The following is a 24,375-nucleotide window of genomic DNA, read 5'->3' on the forward strand; positions in this document are numbered from 1 at the left end:
TATAGCAATATTGTTCCCATATGGTAATCATTGTAAGGGGGGGGCACCAGGATTGCTATTTTTTACTATATATTTAAAATAATTAATAAAGAGCTCAAAAATTTCCATTCACACCAATATGGTACCAATATAAACTACACTCACCGGCCACTTTATTAGGTACACCATGCTAGGAAAGGGTTGGACCCCCTTTTGCCTTCAGAACTGCCTCAATTCTTCGTGGCATAGATTCAACAAGGTGCTGGAAGCATTCCTCAGAGATTTTGGTCCATATTGACATTATGGCATCACACAGTTGCCGCAGATTTGTCGGCTGCACATCCATGATGCGAATCTCCCGTTCCACCACATCCCAAAGATGCTCTATTGGATTGAGATCTGGTGACTGTGGAGGCCATTTGAGTACAGTGAACTCATTGTCATGTTCAAGAAACCAGTCTGAGATGATTCTAGCTTTATGACATTGCGCATTATCCTGCTGAAAGTAGCCATCAGATGTTGGGTACATTGTGGTCATAAAGGGATGGACATGGTCAGCAACAATACTCAGGTAGGCTGTGGCATTGCAACGATGCTCAATTGGTACCAAGGGGCCCAAAGAGTGCCAAGATAATATTCCCCACACCATGACACCACCACCACCAGCCTGAACTGTTGATACAAGTCAGGATGGATTCATGCTTTCATGTTGTTGACGCCAAATTCTGACCCTACCATCCGAATGTCGCAGCAGAAATCAAGACTCATCAGACCAGGCAACGTTTTTCCAATCTTCTACTGTACAATTTCGATGAGCTTGTGCAAATTGTAGCCTCAGTTTCCTGTTCTTAGCTGAAAGGAGTGGCACCCGGTGTGGTCTTCTGCTGCTGTAGCCCATCTGCCTCAAAGTTCGACGTACTGTGCGTTCAGAGATGCTCTTCTGCCTACCTTGGTTGTAACGGTTGGCTATTTGAGTCACTGTTGCCTTTCTATCAGCTCGAACCAGTCTGCCCATTCTCCTCTGACCTCTGGCATCAACAAGGCATTTCCGCCCACAGAACTGCCGCTCACTGGATGTTTTTTCTTTTTCGGACCATTCTCTGTAAACCCTAGAGATGGTTGTGCGTGAAAATCCCAGTAGATCAGCAGTTTCTGAAATACTCAGACCAGCCCTTCTGGCACCAACAACCATGCCACGTTCAAAGGCCCTCAAATCACCTTTCTTCCCCATACTGATGCTCGGTTGAACTGCAGGAGATTGTCTTGACCATGTCTACATGCCTAAATGCACTGAGTTGCCGCCATGTGATTGGCTGATTAGAAATTAAGTGGTAACGTGCAGTTGGACAGGTGTACCTAATAAAGTGGCCGGTGAGTGTATAGATCTTATTGCAAAAATTGAGCCCACAACCAGTCCCTTAGAGGGGGTAATAAAAGCATTATGGCTCTTAGAAGGTGAGACGGTTAGCGCTCTTTCAGTGTGACCTGGACATCCATGCATCAAGATTCAAATATGTTCAACATAGAAACATATTCTGGTGACACATTCCCTGTAGCATGGAGAGGCAGTAAACCATATATCCATCCTATAGCCACTTCAGCTGCTGTGGTCACCCAGACAGAAAAATTGAGTGGTTTCTTAGCAAACAGACTACACCTAGCAGACAGATAAACAATAGCTGACATGAGCAGATAACACAACTAACACTGGATAAATCGGAGGCTGAAGGTCTCCGCACTTGCTTGGTTTATTTTGCTGCAATCCAGCCCCTGAATGTCACAATTAGCAGGATTGCTGTATTTGTTACACTACGCTTGGCATGCTGGGGTAAATGCTTTTCATGGGCCAAGCATTTTCTCTGTGCTGAATGGATACCGACTGTACAAAGATTGTTTGAAGACAGATTTATGATTGAATGTAGCATGACTGTAATGTTTTATTAATGGCTTTTAATTTCATTGCCGCATGTAAAGAGCAGATTGATATTCCTCTTATTTTCTTTATAATGGAATCAAAGCTATTTTTATATTAAAGTATGATGTTCAAATATAATTAGAATTTGCAACTCAGTGACTTCTAATTCCCGTATAATCTACATTGGGCGGTATATTACTTCATATAATACAAATATATTCATAATGAAAGCTGAAGCAGAGATGGAAAAACACCACTACATACTAAAATAATCAGAATCATTTACCCCCTACTGTATAAAACAAGGATCTGTCCCTGTGACCACATGAAAACACTTATAGGCCACTTAGTTCAATATAGGTGAGAGAATGCCGAAGGGATTTCTAATATAACTTTGTTTTACAGCAAATGGGAATATTATTCTTCTTATAGTACAATTGAAACAATGTAATTTAGACCTAGATCTTTTAGATGTCTAGATATAAAACGTTGGTGATAACCTGAGTTGTTTGTTCTCTCGCTTGTTACTTAAAAATATGTGTATAAGTGTATAATTTTTAATCCTTTAAATTGGACCTGTAGTCATCACAAAAATATTAGGGGTAAAAATCTAGAGGTAAATCACCTGTCTAGAGGCCATCAACAGTTTTTTTCCTGGGGTCGATTCACCTTATGGAAATATTTATAGTTATTTATTTTTTCTTTTTTATCATTATTATATCATTTTTAAAAGTGCAAAGAAGTCTGAATTAGTTTAAAAATTTTATCACGTGTATTGAACCCCGGAAAAAAAAAAACAGTTCTTAGGCCTTATGCACACGTTACGTAATTTACGGATCCGTATTTACGGATCCGAGTTAGTGCACATTGATGTCTATTGGGCTATTCACAATATCAGTAGCAGAAATGGATGAAAATCAATCATGAAAAAAAAAAAGACATGTCCTAGTACGGACCCGGTGCAGACCCAGATTTTTTTACGGATCCTCTCATTGAAATCAATTGTTTACGGATTGTAACATGTTGGCATCCGTATTTCCGTAAAAAAATATGGATGAAGTGCATTAAAAAGCATTGGAGTAGTAAAAATGGATTTACGGAAATACGGATGCAATACGGATGTCCAATCCGTAAATTTTAGGGGGTTCTTTCAGGACCAGAAAAAATTACTGAACGTGTGCATAAGGCCTTAGTCTCTAGACAGGTGGGTTACAGGTCTAGACCACAGCTGAAACAATCAGAGAGACTGGTTGACAGAGTGAAGGAGCAGGAGGTCGGGCAGCAGAGATTATTCATGAATAAGAGGGAATAGACACAACTCCAACTTCTCTTTGACTCTTCATTACAGTAGGAGACCCGAGTGCATAATCCACTCCACAGATGAATTACTAAAAGGTCCCATGCACCTCAGGTAGGGCCCGGGAGCTGACAGATTCCCTTTCATTTTAATAATGTGAGTAAATACCAAGTGATGGGCATGTTTATACAGTCACTACTGACTATATAATCATATTCATCACCTGATATTCACACATATTATTAAAATTAAAGTGTACCATTCATTAAAAAAAAAAAAACCTTTGACATGTCAGGGAGTCATGTCAAAAGTTTGAGTATTCAGTGAGTAGGGAGACGACTGCGCCCTGTGTCTGTGTGAGGAGACAGCTCTATAGACTTGCACTATGTGGCCGTCTCGTCATGTGACACAGAGTCAGAAGAGGGCCGCACTAAGAGCAGACATTTCCAGGCTCATCCCCCCGATTGCGGTCTGAACACTTAAACCCTGACTGATCAAAACCTTTGACATGTCACTCTTGTTACAGTACCTTTTTTCACACCCATCTATTAACTGAATTATAAGCCCACATAGCTTGGGAACAGGAGGGCTATAAAAATGTGTGTGAACAGAGCACACTTAGCTATATAATTATAACAACATATCACTTTTTGGGTTGGCTATAGATTCCTGATGTAACCTACTTTAAAACTTTTTTTTTCTTTTACATTTTTTTCATCCCCATCATTGTATGTATTTTTCTTTTCTTCTTCTGGATATACACTGCATGTATATGCCTTTAGCAAGCTACTTGGCTTAGTTTCTGTGTTACAGGACCATCTAATATACAGTGTATGAGCGCTGTCAATTACTTTAACACAACTAAAGTTTTAGCTCAAAAGTCTTTACTCTATAGGACTATGTTCTTGTTTGTTCTGCAAGTGAAATAAATTACTTAAAACCCTTGATGTATAACCAGCTGTCAGTTTGACAAAAAGAACACAGCACCATTTACTCCAAGCAGCTTACACTGACACACAATGTGAGTTTTACTGAAGCAGCTGCCGGGCTGAACTCGTTCTGATAAAAATATGTATAGCGCATGGTGCAGGCTTTGTATGTCCATCAGCTGATGAATTTTCAGGGCTGCCCCAGCATGGCTCAGTATGTTTTATGGAAGGCTATGAGGATCGATCATGAGCATTTCACCTTCTGACACCGAGGGCCGCAGAGGTAGAAATATCAGCTAAATTATAGCAGCAGCAGCTGTGATTCACACGGTAATAATTTGTCTTAAGAGGACCGGTGACATCATAAAACATAGATGCGTCCCAAGGGCAGAGGATGTGTCAGTGTCACTGGATCCTTGCTTTATACACTGGGGGGCTAAACAGCTACTGGCCAGTACAGAAATCAGATCATCTGTATTTCTCCTGGTAATATTGCAGATTGCAATCCTTGTCTTTTTTTGTAAAAATGGACAACTGTCAGACACCATAGACCTGTAACGGCTATTGGATATGGACAGACACAGTGTTTACCAGCCAGAGATTGGCTTACATTGATAAAACAGGAATAGGAGTGAAGTCAATGGATATCTACAATGGCAAAAACAACCAGGGGGTAGCAAGGATAAATGTATGAAAGTATGTGTGTGTATATATATATATATATATATATATATATATATATATATATATATATATATACACACACAGTGGTGCCTCGGTTCTCAAACTGCTCGGAAAGTTTGCTTTGGTAATGAAACTCCTGCTCGGTTCTCAAACACTTTTCAGACACCCAGTCTTGATGTACAGTAATATCACGGTATTCAAACGAAAATTTACATATATATATATACTGTATATATATATATATATATATATATATATATATATATATAAGCAGATCATAAATAACAAGAACAGGAACTCACCAACAGACCATAGAAACTAAATGATGATGGAAAAGGACGATAGCACTTATAAATGATGAAGCAGATATATGATGAACAAATACAAAGTCCAAACACTGAACAAGGGTTCATGAATCTTTCCTTGGATCTATCCCTGAACACTAAACCTTGTATGAGACACAACTTTAATTGTCCCTAAAAAATATCCCCAATAAAAACTAACCCTAAATTTATAAAGGATTTAAGCATCAAAATCAACAGGGATCTTTAAACAGAAGATAACCTATAAGAAACTGCTACATCAAGCAAGCCCTGATATGAGCAGTAGGATTATGTAGGTCATGTGCTTGTCACCTACCTTTTACCTGGAGTGGAATATACAAAGAGGATCAAGTCCTTTTATATACTGCATGGTTGGCTAGCCATTGAATGACCACCAGTTAATGCTATATTTCCCCTACTGTGGCTGAAGGAATAAAGGCAATGTAAAGTTATGGTCCTAGAATGGAGATTGCATTTGTTAGTCCTAATTGGTAGTACTGGTATGATTGGTATCCGCTATTTGCCATCCCTGTGGTGCTGTAGAGATGCTGAATAGGACAATGTAATTTGCAAACCACAGACCCACAAAGGTATATATTTTTATTAGTGAAATTGAGATCTTACCTATGTGATCTGATGACCAATGTAAAATGACAAAACAACATTATTTTCACCGGCGAATCTTATATCAAGACAAAGGGTTATAGATCAATAGTGCTACTGGTAATAATAAAAATGGAAATAATTGACGCTTCTTTGATGTAACAGGAAAAAGAAATGAAAGAACAGCATGCAGAGGTTTTTATTTAACAAACGGTTTTGTATTTGGGTAAAATAGGAACTAAGAGCTGTGGCAATGTACAGCATTCAGAATATCAATCCACCATGATAAACAATGAGCAAAAAGCAAACGTTCTGTTATCTCATGCAAACAATGAGGAGGGTGCATTGTTATGTGTGCTATTATCAAGCTGAAGAACGCTGAGCTTACTTATATTCCTGGTGAAACAGAGGTCTTTGATGTAACAAATATAACAAAGCTTTACATTTATCGTCTGATGGCTTTAAAATATTTGTGTTCAACCTTATTTGGCCCCTATATTGCATTTTCATGTCAATAGATTGCACACAATGCAAAGTCTGGGGTCATAGCATTGTGCAGTGAATCATGGGTCTAAATACATAACAGCTGCTATGTGTCCCAGTGACCAGAATACCATGCTCTGGGAGGAAACAATCACTTCAGTAGCTTTACTATACTATCTGACTCTACTGTGCATGGTGCTGCTCCAGTAATAGTAGCCTACTGTGATCTAGATGATGGGGACTTATTCCTGGTAAAAATATTTATTTTTTTATTTTTATTTTGTTTAATGCTATATATATATATATATATATATATATATATATATATATATATTACAGATCATGGATTCATGGGATATATCTTTTTTTTTACTATGCTAAAGTCATTTATGTGTGATTACCTGCCTTTGTTTATGGAAGAGCACAAACCATACTGTGAAAAAAGTCAATAATGATCTAATGGCTGTTTCTTTCTAAAAGGGGACTAGAAGGGGTTAGAAAAACATGTCCGCTTTCTTGCAGAAACAGCAACTGTCCTCAATTTGGATGTTGATCAAATCCACTGAAGTGAATGGAGCTGAATTTCAATACCGCATTCAACCTTGGGACAGATGTTGTGTACTTTTCTAATCCATGATACCTCCTTTAAGGTCTCAATATACAGTATACCTATGTGAGCCACTCACAGGGTGCAGAATATAAGGGGTTTGCCAAGAGAATTTCACTACCTAACCCCTTTGAGAGATAAACTGATAAAGGAGTATGGAAACCTAAAAAGTGTTTTAAGTACAATGAAAAGTTACCTCCTATCTACAGGATAGGGAATAACTAACATATCATGGTAGTCCAGCTGCTAGGACCCGCACCGATCAAAATCTCAGCTACATCCTTGTCATTGTCCCATTCCTTCTTCTATGGGACTTCTGGACACTGTCAGGCATTGATCTGAGCCACGTCTAGAAGTCCCTTAAACAATGAATGAAGCAGAGGGTCAAGCATGCACACTGCTACTTCATTCACTTGGGGGACAGCTGACCTCTATTCTTGTCATCATGTGGGCCTGGGCTGTTTAATCTCTATTGATCAGCTAGTTATCACTTAATTCTATGGATAACCTATTCAATGATCGTTTTCAAGCCTGATTTGGCTCCACAAATTCCAATATATTTCACTGCCTTTATACCATTTCTTAAGCATATTATAGCCAACAATAATTTTCATCATTTTACCAAATAACTGCTTCTTTGCGGATGCAATAGTGACTACATTTTTATATGCAACTTTCTCCTATAAAGACATTGGATGAGATTTATTAAACATGGTGTAAAGTGAAACTGGCTCAGTTGCCCCTAGCAACCAATCAGATCCCACTTTTCATTTCTCACAGACTCTTTGGAAAATGAAAGGTGGAATCTGATTGGTTGTTAGGGGCAACTGAGCCAGTTTCACGTTACACCATGTTTGCTAAATCCCCAATATCTCCAGTACGTCTTATCCACTATATCTTTTAGATGATGGACAAGGTAACTGACACGTCTCAGTATATACACTATCACCTCTGTGATATGCTGGGTTCTTGTCCTTATCCAGGAAGCAGCCTACTGATATTGTGCACATAAGAGGGGCTGGATGAGGACAAGAATATAGAGTTACCTTAGTTAGGAGAATATGGCGCGGTTGCCCATATGATTCCTCTTTAATTACCGTCCGATAAAGATTCCTTTCAAATTATTGCCATTAAAAAGTAAAAAGTGAAGGCGGTAAATAGCATTTATGTACAAACCTTTCAGAAATGATTCATGATGTCTCTGATTTGTCTTATTTAATTGGTTTTCTGCTTGTCTTCATTAATAACACTTACTTTGTGTGCCTTGAAGTCTAAAGGAAGTGTGTGATATGATTGAAAACCCATCTGGAGAAAACCCTCGATGTGATGTCTTACAGGCGCCCATTATTACAAGTGACATCTTCAAATAGGCCTAAAATGAGTCCAGTATCTATTTAATCTCCCATGTCAGCTACAGATTAAACATTACATCCAACGTGAGGCTTTATGGTTGTATGTTATGTGATACACACTGTTATCTATATGATTAGCATTAGGAATTTCATCAAATAGATTTGATAAAAGCCAGGACGTTCTGTTGTCCTTGTTGAGTGGCCGTCTTGGGTTTTCCAAATTGATGCTATTTGATGTAGATGGAACCAAAGTATTGGAAAGATTTACAAGTTGATATATGAAATACAATTGTGATCATGAAGGGATGAAATATTATTATGTTCAGTAGTGAATGGCTATTGAAAAATCTGTCTGTCCAATAGTTCTGTAAGCTTGTTGCTACTACAAAGAAGGATAAAGTTTTAGAAAGATTGTTGGCAGAAAAAGCCGCCCTGGTTCATCTAGCCTGCCCTTTTAGTTTTTCCCTTCTTATTATCTTAGGATAGATATATGTTTAATTAAATTATTTTAGTTTTACCAACCACATCTGCTGGAAGTTTGCTCCAAGCATCTACTACTCTTTCAGTAAAGAAATATTTTCTCACATTGCTTCTGATCTTTCCCACAACTAACCTCTCACTGTGTTGTGTTGTTCTTGAGTTCAGTTTTTTTTTTCTAAAAACACCTTCCTCCTGAATCCTATTTAAGGCCCTATCCCACGGAACGATTATCGGCCGTATTTGGCCGATATCGGCCGTTACAGACGGTAATCATCCCGTAGAATAGAAGGCATCGATCAGCCGACGTTGTTCATGTTGGCTGATCGTTGCAGTCGTTTGTCTTTCAAACATCTTGAAAAACAAACGACTATGATAGCATAGTCGAATAGAAGGCATCGATCAGCCGACATTGTTCATGTTGGCTGATCGTTGCAGTCGTTTGTCTTTCAAACATCTTGAAAAACAAACGACTATGATAGCAGCGATCTGCTGCCGTCTCTCCATGACCGCCACTAACCTCCTATAGGCTGCCGGGACGATCTAGCGTTTACCCTTGAAGCCCCCCGGCAGCTCTCCGCAGCCCCTCCCACACTCACCCGCTCGCTGCCGCAGCGGGTAACAGGTGAGTTAACTGTTTGTTTGTTTTTATAGTGGTCACCCCCATATGGTGAAGATGCAGCCATACCCAGTGAAAAAGGTGAACCCCAACTTCTAAGAAGATTTTTCCGGGTTAAAAGGTTTTCCTAAACACCAGAAAATACGGTAGTTGAATCTCTGAGCCTAAATGTGTTGGAGCTGTGGTCTAGGGGTAACTCACCTGTCTACAGACCTGCCAGCAGTTAAAATCCAACTCCCTGATCCTTTCCTCTTCATGTTACCACCATAATTCTTAAATGGTTGCCCATTCAAGCCAACAGGTTCTATAATATGCATGGTCAGCTTAAAGGGTTATTCTTGGTTCAACTAATATAGTTCTACTTGTAGTACTTGTCATGTTAAATATTTTCGCAAATACAGTACAATAATTTAGCAAACTTTTCTCTTTCTCCTGATATGATGCCTGATATACAGTGCCCAAATAGAGGAAGAAGTTGCTTTTTTATACGCTCACCGGACAAAAAGTTAGTTACCCTAGTGCACAAGCAGAGATGAATTAAGCCAGTGCAGATGGTGCCGATGGGGCAACGGTTGAGTCATGTGCTTAACTGTGCGTGTACTGCCTCTACTTGATCTTAAGGCAGTAGGGATCAGTTAGACAGTTTGTTTCAAGCGGTAATTGTATTTAAACATGGGTTAATGTAAAGATGTGAAAGTGGCAAAAAAGGGGAAATCGTGTTTAGCCGTGGCCATGGCCATAACGTCAGAATTGTGGTCCGAAAAGGATCCTGAGAGGAACCGGAGATGAGTTTCACGGCTTGTTGATCAAAATTGCATTCAAACCCAACAGGAATTGCTGCAGTCAGTGAATGAAGGTCCTTCCCAACCTGTTGGCGAGCAAATATTGCAATGGGTTATCAAAGCCAGAGGCGGAGTTACACAATGCTAAATGATTATTTCCATGATTTCTTCAGGGGTGACTAATTTTCTGTCCGGTGCTCAGATATGATATTAAATGTGGTTTTTGTGATGCAAGCCTTAGGTCTGGACAATGTCTCCTCATCAGTAATGACACATCTAAGGTTACACAGCCCTAAGACCAGACAGTGTAATGCTCTGCGTTCATTTCTACTAGGATCCAAGGAAAGTGGAGTAGTGGGTGGAGTAATGTAGTATATTCTGCATATAGCATTACACAGTATATTGGAGTTTAAATGAATAGTCATAATTTAAATAACAATGTTTACAGTGTATATACAGTCTAAGATTTTGCTATAAGCAACCAACCAGGTGTGATGTTTCCTGACACTCAGCCCAAGTAGTTGTTATAAAAAAAAAATCTTGTTTATCTGTGCATCGTCTGCTTCCTGCCATCCCTTCAGTCTGTCATTATTGAATGTAGATTATCCTTTCCATGGAAATACAGCTGGCAACCTTTATCTCTCCCCACCTCAGGAGATGCTTCAGCTTTGGCTTGTTGGAGGTCTGCAGGAGACACGGGATGTTTTACAGAACCCAGGTGGGAATGTGCCCTTTAAAGGTTGTGCGCTATTGATCCACCACAAGGACCTAGAGAGCTAGAGGCCCTTATTGATCGTAGTCAGCCAAGCATTCATCATACAGACTGTACAACATACAACTGCCAAAGCACAAAAAGTCATTGCTATCATCCTTAAAGAGAGAGGTGGGAGAGAGCTAGCCGTAGGGCTGACTTTGTTTTCAGATACCTCCTCCTCGTGCACTATACATTTTTTTTTTTGCCGTGTTTAGCTGATGTAGACCAGGAACTTATTTTCTCATCACACTAAGCAGAAGAAAGCAGAAGCTGCGATCCATAATATTGGTATAAGGTTGATGACATGTGTAATTATGCATGCGAGACCACCAAGAAGCTGCGGCTACAAAGGCGCCGTCGGCATGTTAATCTCACATTAACCGCAATTCCTGTCCCCCGGGAGCCGCTTCTGTTAAATAATTACTTAAATAACGGACTGTAATTTGGTCAATAAGATTTCTTGGAGATGTCTTCTAGCAGCAGTATAGGGGCTCTGGGATTTTATGTAAGACACAACATAAATTTATTTTCATCTATTGATGGTCATGTATTTTTTATTGCCGTGCATGTGGATGGCAGAAGGTTGACTTCAAAGAGTAGGCCAATATGAAGAATTTTATATGTAAGTTAGTTATGGATGTTTTGAAGATGCTCAAAATAAATTTAATTCATGGCATCACCTTCTTCTCCTGTTCTTTTTGTCAACATTAGACTGCGGCAGTCTTCTTCAACTGGTGGCTGAACAGCCAATGGGAAGTTTTGCCTTGGCTCGGACGACATATTTACTAGTTATAGTTCCTACTATCTACAGGTATATTATAATATAAAGGATAGGGCATATACCTAGAGGAAGCCTTGAACTTGCATATTGTATAGAGTCAGATCTTATAATGACAACCTTGATATATATTAATTCAGACACAGCATATACTGTAAATATTTTTAGGAAAAGCTTCAATACAACGTGTAGGTCAATCAGAGATCCAGCACTCCAGACTAGACGCAGTAACAAATCTTCAGTGTATTGATTTCCTTGTAGAAACATGAACAACATGTAAAATCCAATACATATGGTGAGTTACATGATCAGTTAAAGCATTTCAGGCTGGGAACCCTTAATTACAGTTTGTCTGACTACTGACTTAAGTATGTACATGCGGGGAGGGGGGTGTATGTATGGGGAAACCCATGTCATGTCACATCCTGATCCCATTTTGGCATTGCAACAGATAAATTGTACACAGTTAAAAATACTAAGCGTCTTAGCACTGATTCGACCCTCATGGTGCTCTAGTGTCATAGCCAGCATCCCGTAAACTTCTCTTCTAAAAGTCCAGTGGGCGGTCTGACTTAATAATTGACAGTGATTGGGATTGGTCTCGTGCCATGAGCGACGCCTTTTTGGCAGCATCTATGGCAAGATTACTGGCCGTTACACTTGGTAAATCTTCCCCCTGGGGACTAAATCCAACTGAATACTGTGTAACACGTGATCCATGTTCCATGCCTGGAACAGGATATGATGAATTAGAGAATTAAATTACAGCAACAGGCTGAAATATTCAGCATGAAAAGCAGCAATATGCATGGCTCACTAAGGTTAGCAGTTCACTTCATTTTCTTCCAGAATCAATTTCCAGCGGTTTTGCTCATTTTAAATTCTAACAATTGGCCATAATGTATCAAGCCGGAAAAGTATCACAAGATTTATCTTCGGCTAAAATATATTTTCATTTAGCATTCAGGAAATTTAGTAGCTGTGTACCTGCAACTGCAAAAACCTGACTGATTTGGAAATTAAGAGTACTAGCGAGTGGCTAAATTTCATCTGCTTCTACAAATATAACCGGGCGATTATTACGTCTGATTTATGTTATGCGTTAGGGATACAATTAATATTACAAACCTGCAGTTTGATTATATTAAAGTCTTGTGCTTGGTGCTTCGCTATTGTCCCTAATTGCTAGTAAATTGTGTTCTGCATTCTTATAAGCACTGGCCCAACCCACGTAATATCTATCTACCAAGGTAATAGTTTGTATTCATAGCAAGTCCATACACAAAAATAAGTCTCTAGTTATATTTGTTTCTATTAACCTCGATGACAGTCACTACATTCAATATGATGGTCAATACAGCTACCGCAGTGTCTGTCACCTAGCTTTCCACATTAGCAACTCTGCCTAGTACGTCCAATACTTAAAACTGCTAAATAATTGGGCACATTTGCTGCTTAATAGTAATCATTACCTGGACTATCTTGGAGTCACATGAGGAAATTATTCTGAGGCTTCTCTCTCCGCCTCCGCCTCCGCCTTTGAGCCAGAATTCTTTTCTGCTCTTGTAGTTCATTACTGGAAGCTGCAATATATACCTGGACTGAAAACGTTTTTGTCCAGTATTACATGGCCCAATGCATCAGCTCAGCACTTACTTTACCCTCATTCCCCGCTCACTGCACTGTGCCATAACACGCGCAGATACCGAGTGCGGAGCAGTGGGAGGAGCCGGCAATAGGAATCCTCATTTCGTTAGGGTGGCCCATTGAAGTCTGAGGCGGTCTGCAGCACAGCAGCGCGCAGCAGAGTTGATCGCAATCTCTTAAAATGCGCTATTACACTGAACAAATATAGTAGAGATGATAATTGTTCAGTGTAATAGGGCCTTTAATCTGAAACCCAATCTGACATGGAGGATGGAGAGGTACAACAGTTTGTTAGATGGTACAATTGTTGAGCCATATGATGCCCACCAATTTTTAAGCATGGGTCTTCTTACTTAAAATAGGACCTGTGAATGATCCTTATTGGGCACTGTATGGTTGCCTCTGTGTACCCAATGTCCGATTTGCTTGAAGAGTAAGGGCTTTATTAAATGTAACCATTCTTAGTAGAACAGGCCAACATCAACCTGATTGCTAGGATCAGCCTGTTCTTTGGATGATCAAAGGGTTTGGACAAGTTTAAAAATTGTTTGTCAGCCACACAGGTATGTGCGGCCAACAGTTAACAGAAGAAAGTGCCGCATGAGCGATCCAGTGATCATTTGTGTGTCCTTGCCAACCCGATACTAAGACACTCAAACCTAGTGGGAGTCAGGTTGTGTAATACACCCTTAGCACTGGGGGGACACTTTAGGAAGGAGAATTGTTTTTTATTTAGTTGGAAATGTTTTATTGTGATAATTCTGAACATCGCTCTTCTCAACATAAGGACAAATTGGAAATTTATAAGGAACCAGTAGGCTTTATGTTTGGCTGACTTTCCAGAATACTATTATCTGCTATAGTTCCAGATGTAATACATCTCAAAGAGGACAAATCGCAGGGTTCTTATCCAATGGTAATTGTCTCACATATCCTTTGCTCCACCAGATAATGCTGTAAGGATATTTATTTTCATGTTTTATCCAAGAATAGCCTTATATCAAATGGATATGACACCTGAATAAATGTTGTAATGCATAGATTTGGTGGTAATGTAAAATCTTTTTTACAGGTACAAAACATAAGTCTACTGGAGGGCGAGACAGTCACGGTGGAAAGCTTAGAGGGGGTGGAGCCCATCATCTTGGCCAATGAATCCTTTCTAATGAGGGGTCAAGTGATACGAAGTCCAACCAATCAAGTCTTGGTGCATTTTCAAAGTTTACAGCCATCAAATCTGGGTACCTTCCGATTCTACTACCAAGGTAAGACATCTATCTGCAATGAATAGTTATTTTATGCATTCTTGACAACAAGCATTACCTAGTCAACCGTAGTGTTTTATTCAATCATCCCATTGCCTCCATGCGTAGACACAATAGAGATCCCATAATGCCATTTACTTTCTCAGCCAGCAGTATTGCACTTTTGTTGATTGTCTTGTGAAGAATGCTGACCAACTGTTTGTTTCTGTTGGTGTCTGTGTGTATGTGAATTTCCGAGGGAGACAAGACTGTGGGCCCGTCTGGCGTGAATTTCTGTCCTTTTCACAAGTATACAGAACATGTGGGCTTGAGAAACATGACAAAAAAGTAACACCCAGGGAAAATATTTGCAAACAAAGACAAACATAGCCTCTATTGGTGCCATCTGCTTGGAGATATAGTGAAGAAAATATACTTGTGTTTACGTCTGTAATTATGTACTGTGTCGCGCATCACAAATGCTTTTATAAAATTTTGTTGAATTCAGATGTGAAGGTAATGCAGGGGATTTAGCCTGAGGACTAAACCTGAGTCCCAATGGGGACCACCCTAATGGCTCATGGTTTAGGCAGCATGAAAGTGATGACAGGTTCCCTTTACAATAAGGGACAAGAAACTGAAATATGTCTAGTCTTGATAGAGCTTTAATTCCATTGAGCAACTTAACCGAACAGGAAAATGTATCCCAACAGCAGTTGTCAGGGATGTCTAGCAGACCTAATAGATACTGAGGATCAGGCCCGGACTGGTAATCTGGCAAGGCGGGCAAATGCCCGCTGGGCTGGCCAGATTACTAGTCCGTGGGCCGCCCGGGCTGTGTAATGGAAAAAAAAAAATCACCGCTGCGGCCCGCTCCTGACATGCTCCTCCAATCCAATCAACGTGGGGCCGCAGCGGCCCCTCATTGATTGGCGGAGCACGTCAGGAGCGGGCCAGCCGGGGTGAGGTGAGCGGGCTGTGGTGGCGGGAGGGGGCTGCGGTGGCGGGAGGGGGCTGCGGTGGCGTGTCTCCGCCCCGTTGTGCTTCCCCCAAGTGCCAAGGGCCGCAGACGTGCCGCGCGCAGGCACGTCTGCAGCCACCTCCACCAGGCCCCCAGCGGTGACGTCACTTCCCTGACGCGCCGCTGAGGACCTGGAGGAGAGAGAGCCGCAGCCGCCGCCGCCACGCTGCTGCAGCAGAAAGAAGATACTGAAGATCCGGAGAAAGAAGCTGCTGGGAGCGAGGTGAGGTGAGAATGTTTTTTTTTTTTTTTTTTTTTTTTAACCCCTTCACATGTGGCCACACAGGGAGAGCATGCAGGGGGGCTATTCTATATAGGAGGGGGATGCAGGGGGGCTATTCTATATGGGAGGGGGTGCAGGGGGGCTATTCTATATGGGAGGGGGTGCAGGGGGGTATTCTATATGGGAGGGGGATGCAGGGGGCTATTCTATATGGGGGGGGGATGCAGGGGGCTATTCTATATGGGAGGGGGATGCAGGGGGCTATTCTATATGGGAGGGGGATGCAGGGGGCTATTCTATATGGGAGGGGGATGCAGGGGGGGTATTCTATATGGGAGGGGGTGCAGGGGGGCTATTCTATATAGGAGGGGATGCAGGGGGCTATTCTATATGGGGGGATGCAGGGGGCTATTCTATATGGGAGGGGGTGCAGGGGGGGCTATTCTATATGGGAGGGGGTGCAGGGGGGCTATTCTATATAGGAGGGGATGCAGGGGGCTATTCTATATGGGGGGATGCAGGGGGCTATTCTATACAGGAGGGGGTACAGGGGGCTATTCTATATGGGAGGGGGTGCAGGGGGGCTATTCCATATGGGAGGGGGTGCAGGGGGGCTATTCCATATGGGAGGGGGTGCAGGGGGGCTATTCTATATAGGAGGGGATGCAGGGGGCTATTCTATATGGGAGGGGGTGCAGGGGGGCTATTCTATATGGGAGGGGGTGCAGGGGGGCTATTCTATATGGGAGGGGATGCAGGGGGCTATTCTATATGGGAGGGGGATGCAGGGGGCTATTCTATATGGGAGGGGGATGCAGGGGGCTATTCTATATTGGAGGGGGTGCAGGGGGGGCTATTATATATTGGAGGGGGATGCAGGGTGGGCTATTCTATATGGGGGGGATGCAGGGGGCTATTCTATATAGGAGGGGGATGCAGGGGGGCTATTCTATATGGGGGGGATGCAGGGGGCTATTCTATATGGGAGGGGGATGCAGGGGGGCTATTCTATATGGGAGGGGGATGCAGGGGGGCTATTCTATATGGGAGGGGGATGCAGGGGGGCTATTCTATATGGGGGGATGCAGGGGGCTATTCTATATGGGAGGGGGATGCAGGGGGGGCTATTCTATATAGGGAGGGGGATGCAGGGGGGCTATTCTATATGGGAGGGGGATGCAGGGGGCTATTCTATATGGGAGGGATGCAGGGGGGGCTATTCTATATGGGAGGGGGATGCAGGGGGGCTATTCTATATGGGGGGGATGCAGGGGGGGCTATTCTATATAGGGAGGGGGATGCAGGGGGGCTATTCTATATGGGAGGGGGATGCAGGGGGGCTATTCTATATGGGAGGGGGATGCGGGGGGGGCTATTCTATATAGGGAGATGTACAGCAGGGGGGCTATTCTATATGGGGGGATGCAGGGGGGCTATTCTATATGGGAGAGATGCAGGGGGTATTCTATATGGGAGGGGGATGCGGGGGGGGCTATTCTATATGGGGGGATTTATAGATGAGGATGTTGCTGGAGCAAGAAGCCTAAAATGTCTGTCTGACAGATCCCGTGGAGAGGAGTCATGGCCAGAGAAGCCTTCCTGATGACCGGAGCCAGATGGAGAAGAAAAAGAAAAGTGCAGAGAAGACGCCTACTGTGAGTGACAGGATGTAACTGCACTATAATCACCTGTAAGGTCTGCAGAACCTTTATACAGCTGGGATCTGCCTCAGTATCAGGGGTGTCACACTTCGGCCCTCCAGGTGTTGCAAAACTACAATTCCCGTCATGCTTTAGCTGTCCAGGCATGATGGGATTTGTAGTTTTGTAACAGCTGGAGGGACAGAGTGTAACATCTGTGTTCTATTGTCGCTGCTTTGGGAGAATATTGTTCTTTAGATAGTGGCTGTTATTTGGTGCCAGTATAGTGGTGTTATCCAGTCACTGTATGCTGAGGGTAGTGGGCATGGTGTGATGGTATAGTGGTATTATCCAGTCACTGTATGGTGAGAGTAGTGGGCATGGTGTGATGGTATAGTGGTATTATCCAGTCACTGTATGGTGAGAGTAGTGGGCATGGTGTGATGGTATTACTCGTATTATTGGTAATTTTAGTGTTGTATATAGTGGATTGTATTCAGTCACAGTGTAGCGGTATTAGTCACTATGTGGTGATAATGGCCGTGCTCATGGTGGGGTGATATTATTTGTTACTTATATACTGTTAGTATAGGAAATATTGGTGGGTTTGCTTAGTGACAGTATGGCAGTAACGTGTACAGTATGGGGATAATATTTGCTTACTGGTGTTAACTATGACAGTGTTATCATGCACAGAAAAAGATAGATAGATAGATAGATAGATAGATGATAGATAGGAGATAGATAGATAGATAGATAGATAGATAGATAGATAGATAGATGATAGATAGGAGATAGATAGATAGATAGATAGATAGATAGATAGATAGATAGATAGATAGATAGATAGGAGATAGATAGATAGGAGATAGATAGGAGATAGATAGATAGATAGGTAGATGATAGATAGGAGATAGATAGATAGATAGATAGATAGATAGATAGATAGATAGGAGATAGATAGGAGATAGATAGGAGATAGATAGATAGAGAGATAGATAGGAGATAGATAGATAGATAGATAGATAGATAGATAGATAGATAGATAGATAGATAGATAGATAGGAGATAGATAGGAGATAGATAGATAGATAGATAGATGATAGATAGGAGATAGATAGATAGGAGATAGATAGATAGAAGATAGATAGATAGATAGATAGATAGATAGATAGATAGATAGATAGATAGATAGGAGATAGATAGATGATAGATAGGAGATAGATAGATAGATAGATAGATACTAAGAAAAAATGGCGCTGCACTCAGAAAATAAAGCAAGTATCGGGTGCCAGCAGCGAACTGGGGATCTCCAGTGCTCAAATATCCAATCGAAAATACTGCAGCACTCCGTAATCAAGGTGAAAAAATAAGGTGATTTATTCAATCCATAAGGCAGGTAATGCATTACCTGCCTTATGGATTGAATAAATCACCTTATTTTTTCACCTTGATTACGGAGTGCTGCAGTATTTTCGATTAGATAGATAGATAGATAGATGATAGATAGGAGATAGATAGATAGATAGGAGATAGATAGGAGATAGATAGATAGATAGGAGATAGATAGATAGGAGATAGATAGATAGGAGATAGATAGATAGGAGATAGATAGATAGATAGGAGATGGATAGGAGATAGATAGATAGATAGATAGATAGATAGATAGATAGATAGGAGATAGATAGATAGGAGATAGATAGATAGGAGATAGATAGGAGATAGATAGATAGATAGATAGATAGATAGATAGATAGATAGATAGATAGATAGATAGATAGATAGATAGATAGGAGATAGATAAATAGGAGATAGATAGATAGGAGATAGATAGATATATAGATAGATAGGAGATAGATAGATAGGAGATAGATAGATAGGAGATAGATAGGAGATAGATAGATAGGAGATAGATAGATAGATAGATAGATAGATAGATAGATAGATAGATAGGAGATAGATAGATAGATAGATAGGAGATAGATAGATAGATAGATAGATAGGAGATAGATAGGAGATAGATAGATAGATAGATAGATAGATAGGAGATAGATAGATAGATAGGAGATAGATAGGAGATAGATAGATAGATAGGGGATAGATACTATAGATAGATAGATAGATAGATAGATAGATAGATAGATAGATAGATAGATAGATAGATAGATATCCAGTAGGAAATGGCTATCTAGCAGCTTATTATGTAGCTTTGACCACCATTATATGGAGTGCAGACATAGTCAGGATTAAAGGGATTTAAAAAATATAGTAACTTTTGTCCAAAAACAGCACCACCCTGTCCTCAGACTGTGTATGGTTATTACAACTTGGCTCCATTCACTTCAATGGAACTGAGCTGCAATACCTCACACAAACTGAAGAAGAGTGTGACACTGTTTCTGGAAGAAGGTGGCCATGTTTTTCTCCTATAAAGGGAATCTGTGAGGTCCGTACCAGGTCTAGGGCTATAAATCTCAGCAGACAGGTGTGAGGAGATATCACTGAACTTTAGTCCAGTGTAAACTTATATAATTGTCCTTTTCATTTCCAACTAAAGTTTCACAACAGCAGCCGCAGCAGCAGCACCCTATACGTCCATCAGTCAGAGCAGGCAGGGGCGGGGGCAGAAGGTGCTGCTGTGGTTCCACCTCTGTGACACTTCAGCTGGTAATGAAAAGAATGGTTACAGAGGTTTACACTGGACTAAAGGTCCTGTCCCTGACCTATACGCTGGGATCTACAGCTGTGTACCTGGTATAGAGCCCACAGGTTTCCTGTAAGGGCACGTTCATACCTAATCAAATGCGGATTTGATGCTTCTTATTTAATCAGTTGAAATGAATGCATATATATGCCGCATCAAATCATCAGCAGATCATGTTATAGCATTATTTTTAGGTGCTGATGGTGGGGTTCACATGTTTAGGGGAGTAGTGGGGACATGGCTAAATGAAGCAGAATTTGCTACAGCTCGTATTTTACACGGCTATCCATGATATATAGGGAAGGATATGGTATGTGGGCTGCTGGTGTTTGATTGCCAGGGCTGATTTTAAGTCCCAGTCCGGCCCTGCTGAGGATCCTACTAAAATTGGCAGGATCCATCAAAAGTTATTGGCTTGGTTATCCATGGGCATTTAAAATATCTAAATCTATTGATCTATTATAATTACCTTATTTATACCTGTATAGCATCAACATATTCCACTGTGCTGTATAGTACTCAGATTAGGTCTCATCACAATCTAAATTTACCTTTCTGTATGTTTATGGAGGAAACCAGTGCAAACACAGGGAGAATATATAAACTCTTTGCAGATGTTGGTGGGAACCCAGTGCTACAAAGCAACAGTTTTGACCACCACAATCAATTAATGTTATATATATATATATATATATATATATATATATATATATATATATATATATTATTATTATTATTATTATTATATGCTTAGCCTTGACTCCAAGAATTTTCCTTTATGTTTTTATTATATGATTTTTGTCTATCCATAGGACTGAAGTGTTGGTTTAAAAGGGTTTTCCATTTCTACAAAGTGCCGATATATCAGAACATTTTGCTGTCACTTGCTGATCAGCGGGGTCCCACCACAGTGTCTCACCATATTACTAATAGCCCTATTAGCTTTCAGTTCTCTACAAAAGCATCCAGATAGAAATAGCACTATGTAGAGGCCTCATTCCATCTGTTCTAATAATCTTAGCAATCCAGCACAACTTTAATTCGGTTGACCCTACACTTCAAGAATAAAGAACTGCATTTACAGTAATTCCCATTCCCTTTAAGAATGAAAGTGATCCCATGATAGAGCAAGGCAACAACACGGAAATCACATACTACCACTGACCTATAGAATATGACCTGTGTCAAATGACGGGTTTTATAGAAGTCCCTGGACTTTGATTTTCTATCACTGTTTTCTAATGTTAGAACAATCCCTTAATCTCATGTACAGAGCAGTTCTGAGAATTGACATACAGCATATTACAGAAAAATAGTTGTTTTTGTTCAGAATATAGTTCAGTTTTAAGTAATATTTTCAATTCTGACAAGAAGCTTCAATGTTTATGACGAATTATGCTGTGATGGAAAACATTCGCTGGCCACATCCCAGTTGAAAATTGTTTTATGCCATTTCAGTCCCATTTTAGTCCCATTATTCAGACTTAACAGTGTCAAAGACTCAAGGAGGCTTCCCCAGCTCCTGACAACCTGCATGCTGTAACACCTCCTTATGCTGTGTCATAGAGTCAAGAAGGCTTCCCCAGCTCCTGGCAAGCTGCATGCTGTAACACCTCCTTATGCTGTGTCATAGAGTCAAGGAGGCTTCCCCAGCTCCTGGCAAGCTGCATGCTATAACACCTCCTTAAAGTTGAAGCATACCAGTCATTAGGCAGCTTTTCCTTATTGGTGTGTAGCTTCTCCTGCCACCAGAAGATGAAGGTGCACAAGCTCTATATGGATTCAGCAGGGCCCTTGTGCACTGAACTCACCTGGCTTGTTCGTGTCCAGAGTTCCCGTTCTTCCAGGGGTAGGAGTGACTGCAGTCACTGATTTGCTGAGCTTGCAATCCATCAGCCGCATGACGTCATTGGGATTCAGGGTGAAACGCCTTCCAGCGGGGGTTGCCGGAGCCTGACACCCAGCGCTTCAGGGGCATGGGGAGAGGTAAGTAGTGGTTGTTTATTATGTTCTCCCCTCCTGGCTGACACATTTTTCAAATCGCCAGACTCCTCCTTTAAATTCATGTTGTAGATAAACAAGAGGTACAATATTTGCACAATGCGTATCACATTTCAGACAATCATGCGTGAGTTTTTTTACTGTGTGCTCACCATCGCCATTAGAATTGCAATGACAGTACAGCATGTTCGTTTTGCAGGATCCTACATAATAAAGATTCTTACAGTGTTTTCAACAGAGACTTGCAGACCTTCCAGATACTAAGGCTTAAGTCACTTCAATTATAGTAGTTGGTGTCTGGAGATTTGTTGATGGTGGTAATACTTTTTAATGGACATGCATAAAGATGCTTGATAGATTAAGCCACGTTCTTTGCAGAATCTCTTGGGTCGCCTCTAGCAATGTTCTCTAGTGCCAGGACAAGTGATGCTTAGCTGTTCTAAATTAAGTCATGAGTCATTTGGAAGGTCTTTCTTGCCTGGAACAACATATAGTTGTCTCTTGGCTATGTCCTAAGTTCCTGGTCAGTTTACTGTCTTATTATGTTCTCTATACATATGAAGGCCGTGTTCATACGCTGTATGACATGTCAGTTGTTTGTGGCGCTGCTAGACGGCAAGGTAACATATATTTTCTTAATAATCATGTCCATTGTTGCAATGTGGAATTGTGATGTATAAAAAATTTTTATCATGCTTGATGGAGACTTGAAGTGTAAAGGTCTTGCTCTGAGATATTGGGGTGAGGCCATTACTTTACTTAAAGGGGGTTTTCAGGGGACAGTTATACATTTCTTTTTACTGGTTTGAGTCAAATACTGAAACTTTTTTTTTTATGTTTTTATTCTATTTCTATTCTGTTACAGGGGCTGTCATTTTGCCTGTGCTGTTTTTACCAGTGTTTAGTGATATACCTTACACCAAGCCCCATAGATATTAGCTTAATAAACATCTCCAGACCCTAGTCTTTGTATAGGGCAGGTTTGTAAGCATGCTTTATGACCTGTGTAAATTGTCTTAACTAGAAGGTTAGCAAACTCTTCCAACTCAGAGGGCTCTGGATGGCATTCTGCTGCTCAAAATGAGATGAAAATCAGATAATGGGCACTCACCATTTATTAAATATTTAGTTTTTATTGAATACGTTGCTAATAGGTAACACTGTAGCAGTAATAGCTGATCAGCTGTTACTTCCCAATATTGTGGCCTCCTCGCACTTCTGATTTTACCCTGTGTGACTTCTGGTTATAGCTTTTGTTGAAGGACCAAGTCTCCTGGGACAAACCTACATCAGTATCAGATCTGAAGAACAGCATTTGGCTGTGTTCACACAACGACTTTTGAGCTCTGTTTAAAATTACGTCCGTCATTTTGAGTCTAAAAAACATCATTTAGCTGTCTGGCCTTCTCTTAGTGCAATGACGGCTGTTGGTACATCATTCTAGTTTGGGTTACTAATTGCCCTTCGGGCGTGGCTTAATTGCATAGTCCATTGAAATTAATAGTAAAAATGGAGAAAGAACGGAGACAAAAGAAAAACTGTTTGTGAACAACTAATGTAAAACGTCCGCTGTTTGCAAAAGACATCCGAAAATAATGATCATGTTCATTATTTTGACGTCCACCGTAAAAAAACGTCTGTTATTCAATACATTGTTTGCATCGGACGTCCATCTTTCCATTGACTTCAATGCATTGCCATTGCAGTCAATTAGATCGCGACAAAAACTGACATTATTTTAAATTTCAAAAGCAGCCGCCTTTTCTCTATTTTTGACGTAGTGTGAACATAGCTTTCATCTGCAAGTTGTAAAAGCTGAATTGTAAACAGCAAGATTTCTCTTCTATGGGGGTCAACAACATCGGCATAAACAGTGTTTTCAAACCAAGGTTTAGTCATGTGGCCAGAAAGGTAATTATGGACCATAGGGTGATATGTAAAAGATATCATGGGAGAGGATTTGAACGATCGACGGAAGTATTGAAACAAACTCTCGTGTAAAGGCTATAAGGCCAAGAGCAACAACTTCTAAGGGTGTTTTAGAAGTGGATCACAAGGGGGATTTTGAATGGACCATAGTTTTTCCACCTCCATTCAGCTCATGTATGCCAGCGAGGAGGGATAGGCCAAGGGTGAGTGGCCCACTAGTGTTTAAGTGTCTGGTAATGAAAGGCCACCCAAAGTTTTAGAGGCTAGCATTGTTAAAAATAAAAAGATACATACTGAATATTTGTGGTGTGATTTGCATCACTGCAGCACAACCTAATTATGACTTTTAAACAAAAAATACTTTATTTAATAGTAGTAGTGAGC

At 40.8% G+C, this 24,375-nt stretch overlaps 1 protein-coding gene across 1 annotated transcript in view; it reads left to right on the top strand.

The window, feature by feature from the left end:
• The window catches only part of SEZ6 (seizure related 6 homolog), a 254,980-nt gene that overhangs the window by 143,098 nt on the left and 87,507 nt on the right, over positions 1 to 24,375 (top strand). The window contains exon 4 of the mRNA XM_069944892.1: positions 14,302 to 14,494. Coding sequence (XP_069800993.1) covers positions 14,302 to 14,494 — 193 coding nt within the window. The remainder of the gene's footprint in view (positions 1 to 14,301; positions 14,495 to 24,375) is intronic.

The sequence above is a fragment of the Dendropsophus ebraccatus genome, chromosome 11 (assembly GCF_027789765.1).
Source record: "Dendropsophus ebraccatus isolate aDenEbr1 chromosome 11, aDenEbr1.pat, whole genome shotgun sequence".
Taxonomy (NCBI): Eukaryota; Metazoa; Chordata; class Amphibia; order Anura; family Hylidae; genus Dendropsophus; species Dendropsophus ebraccatus.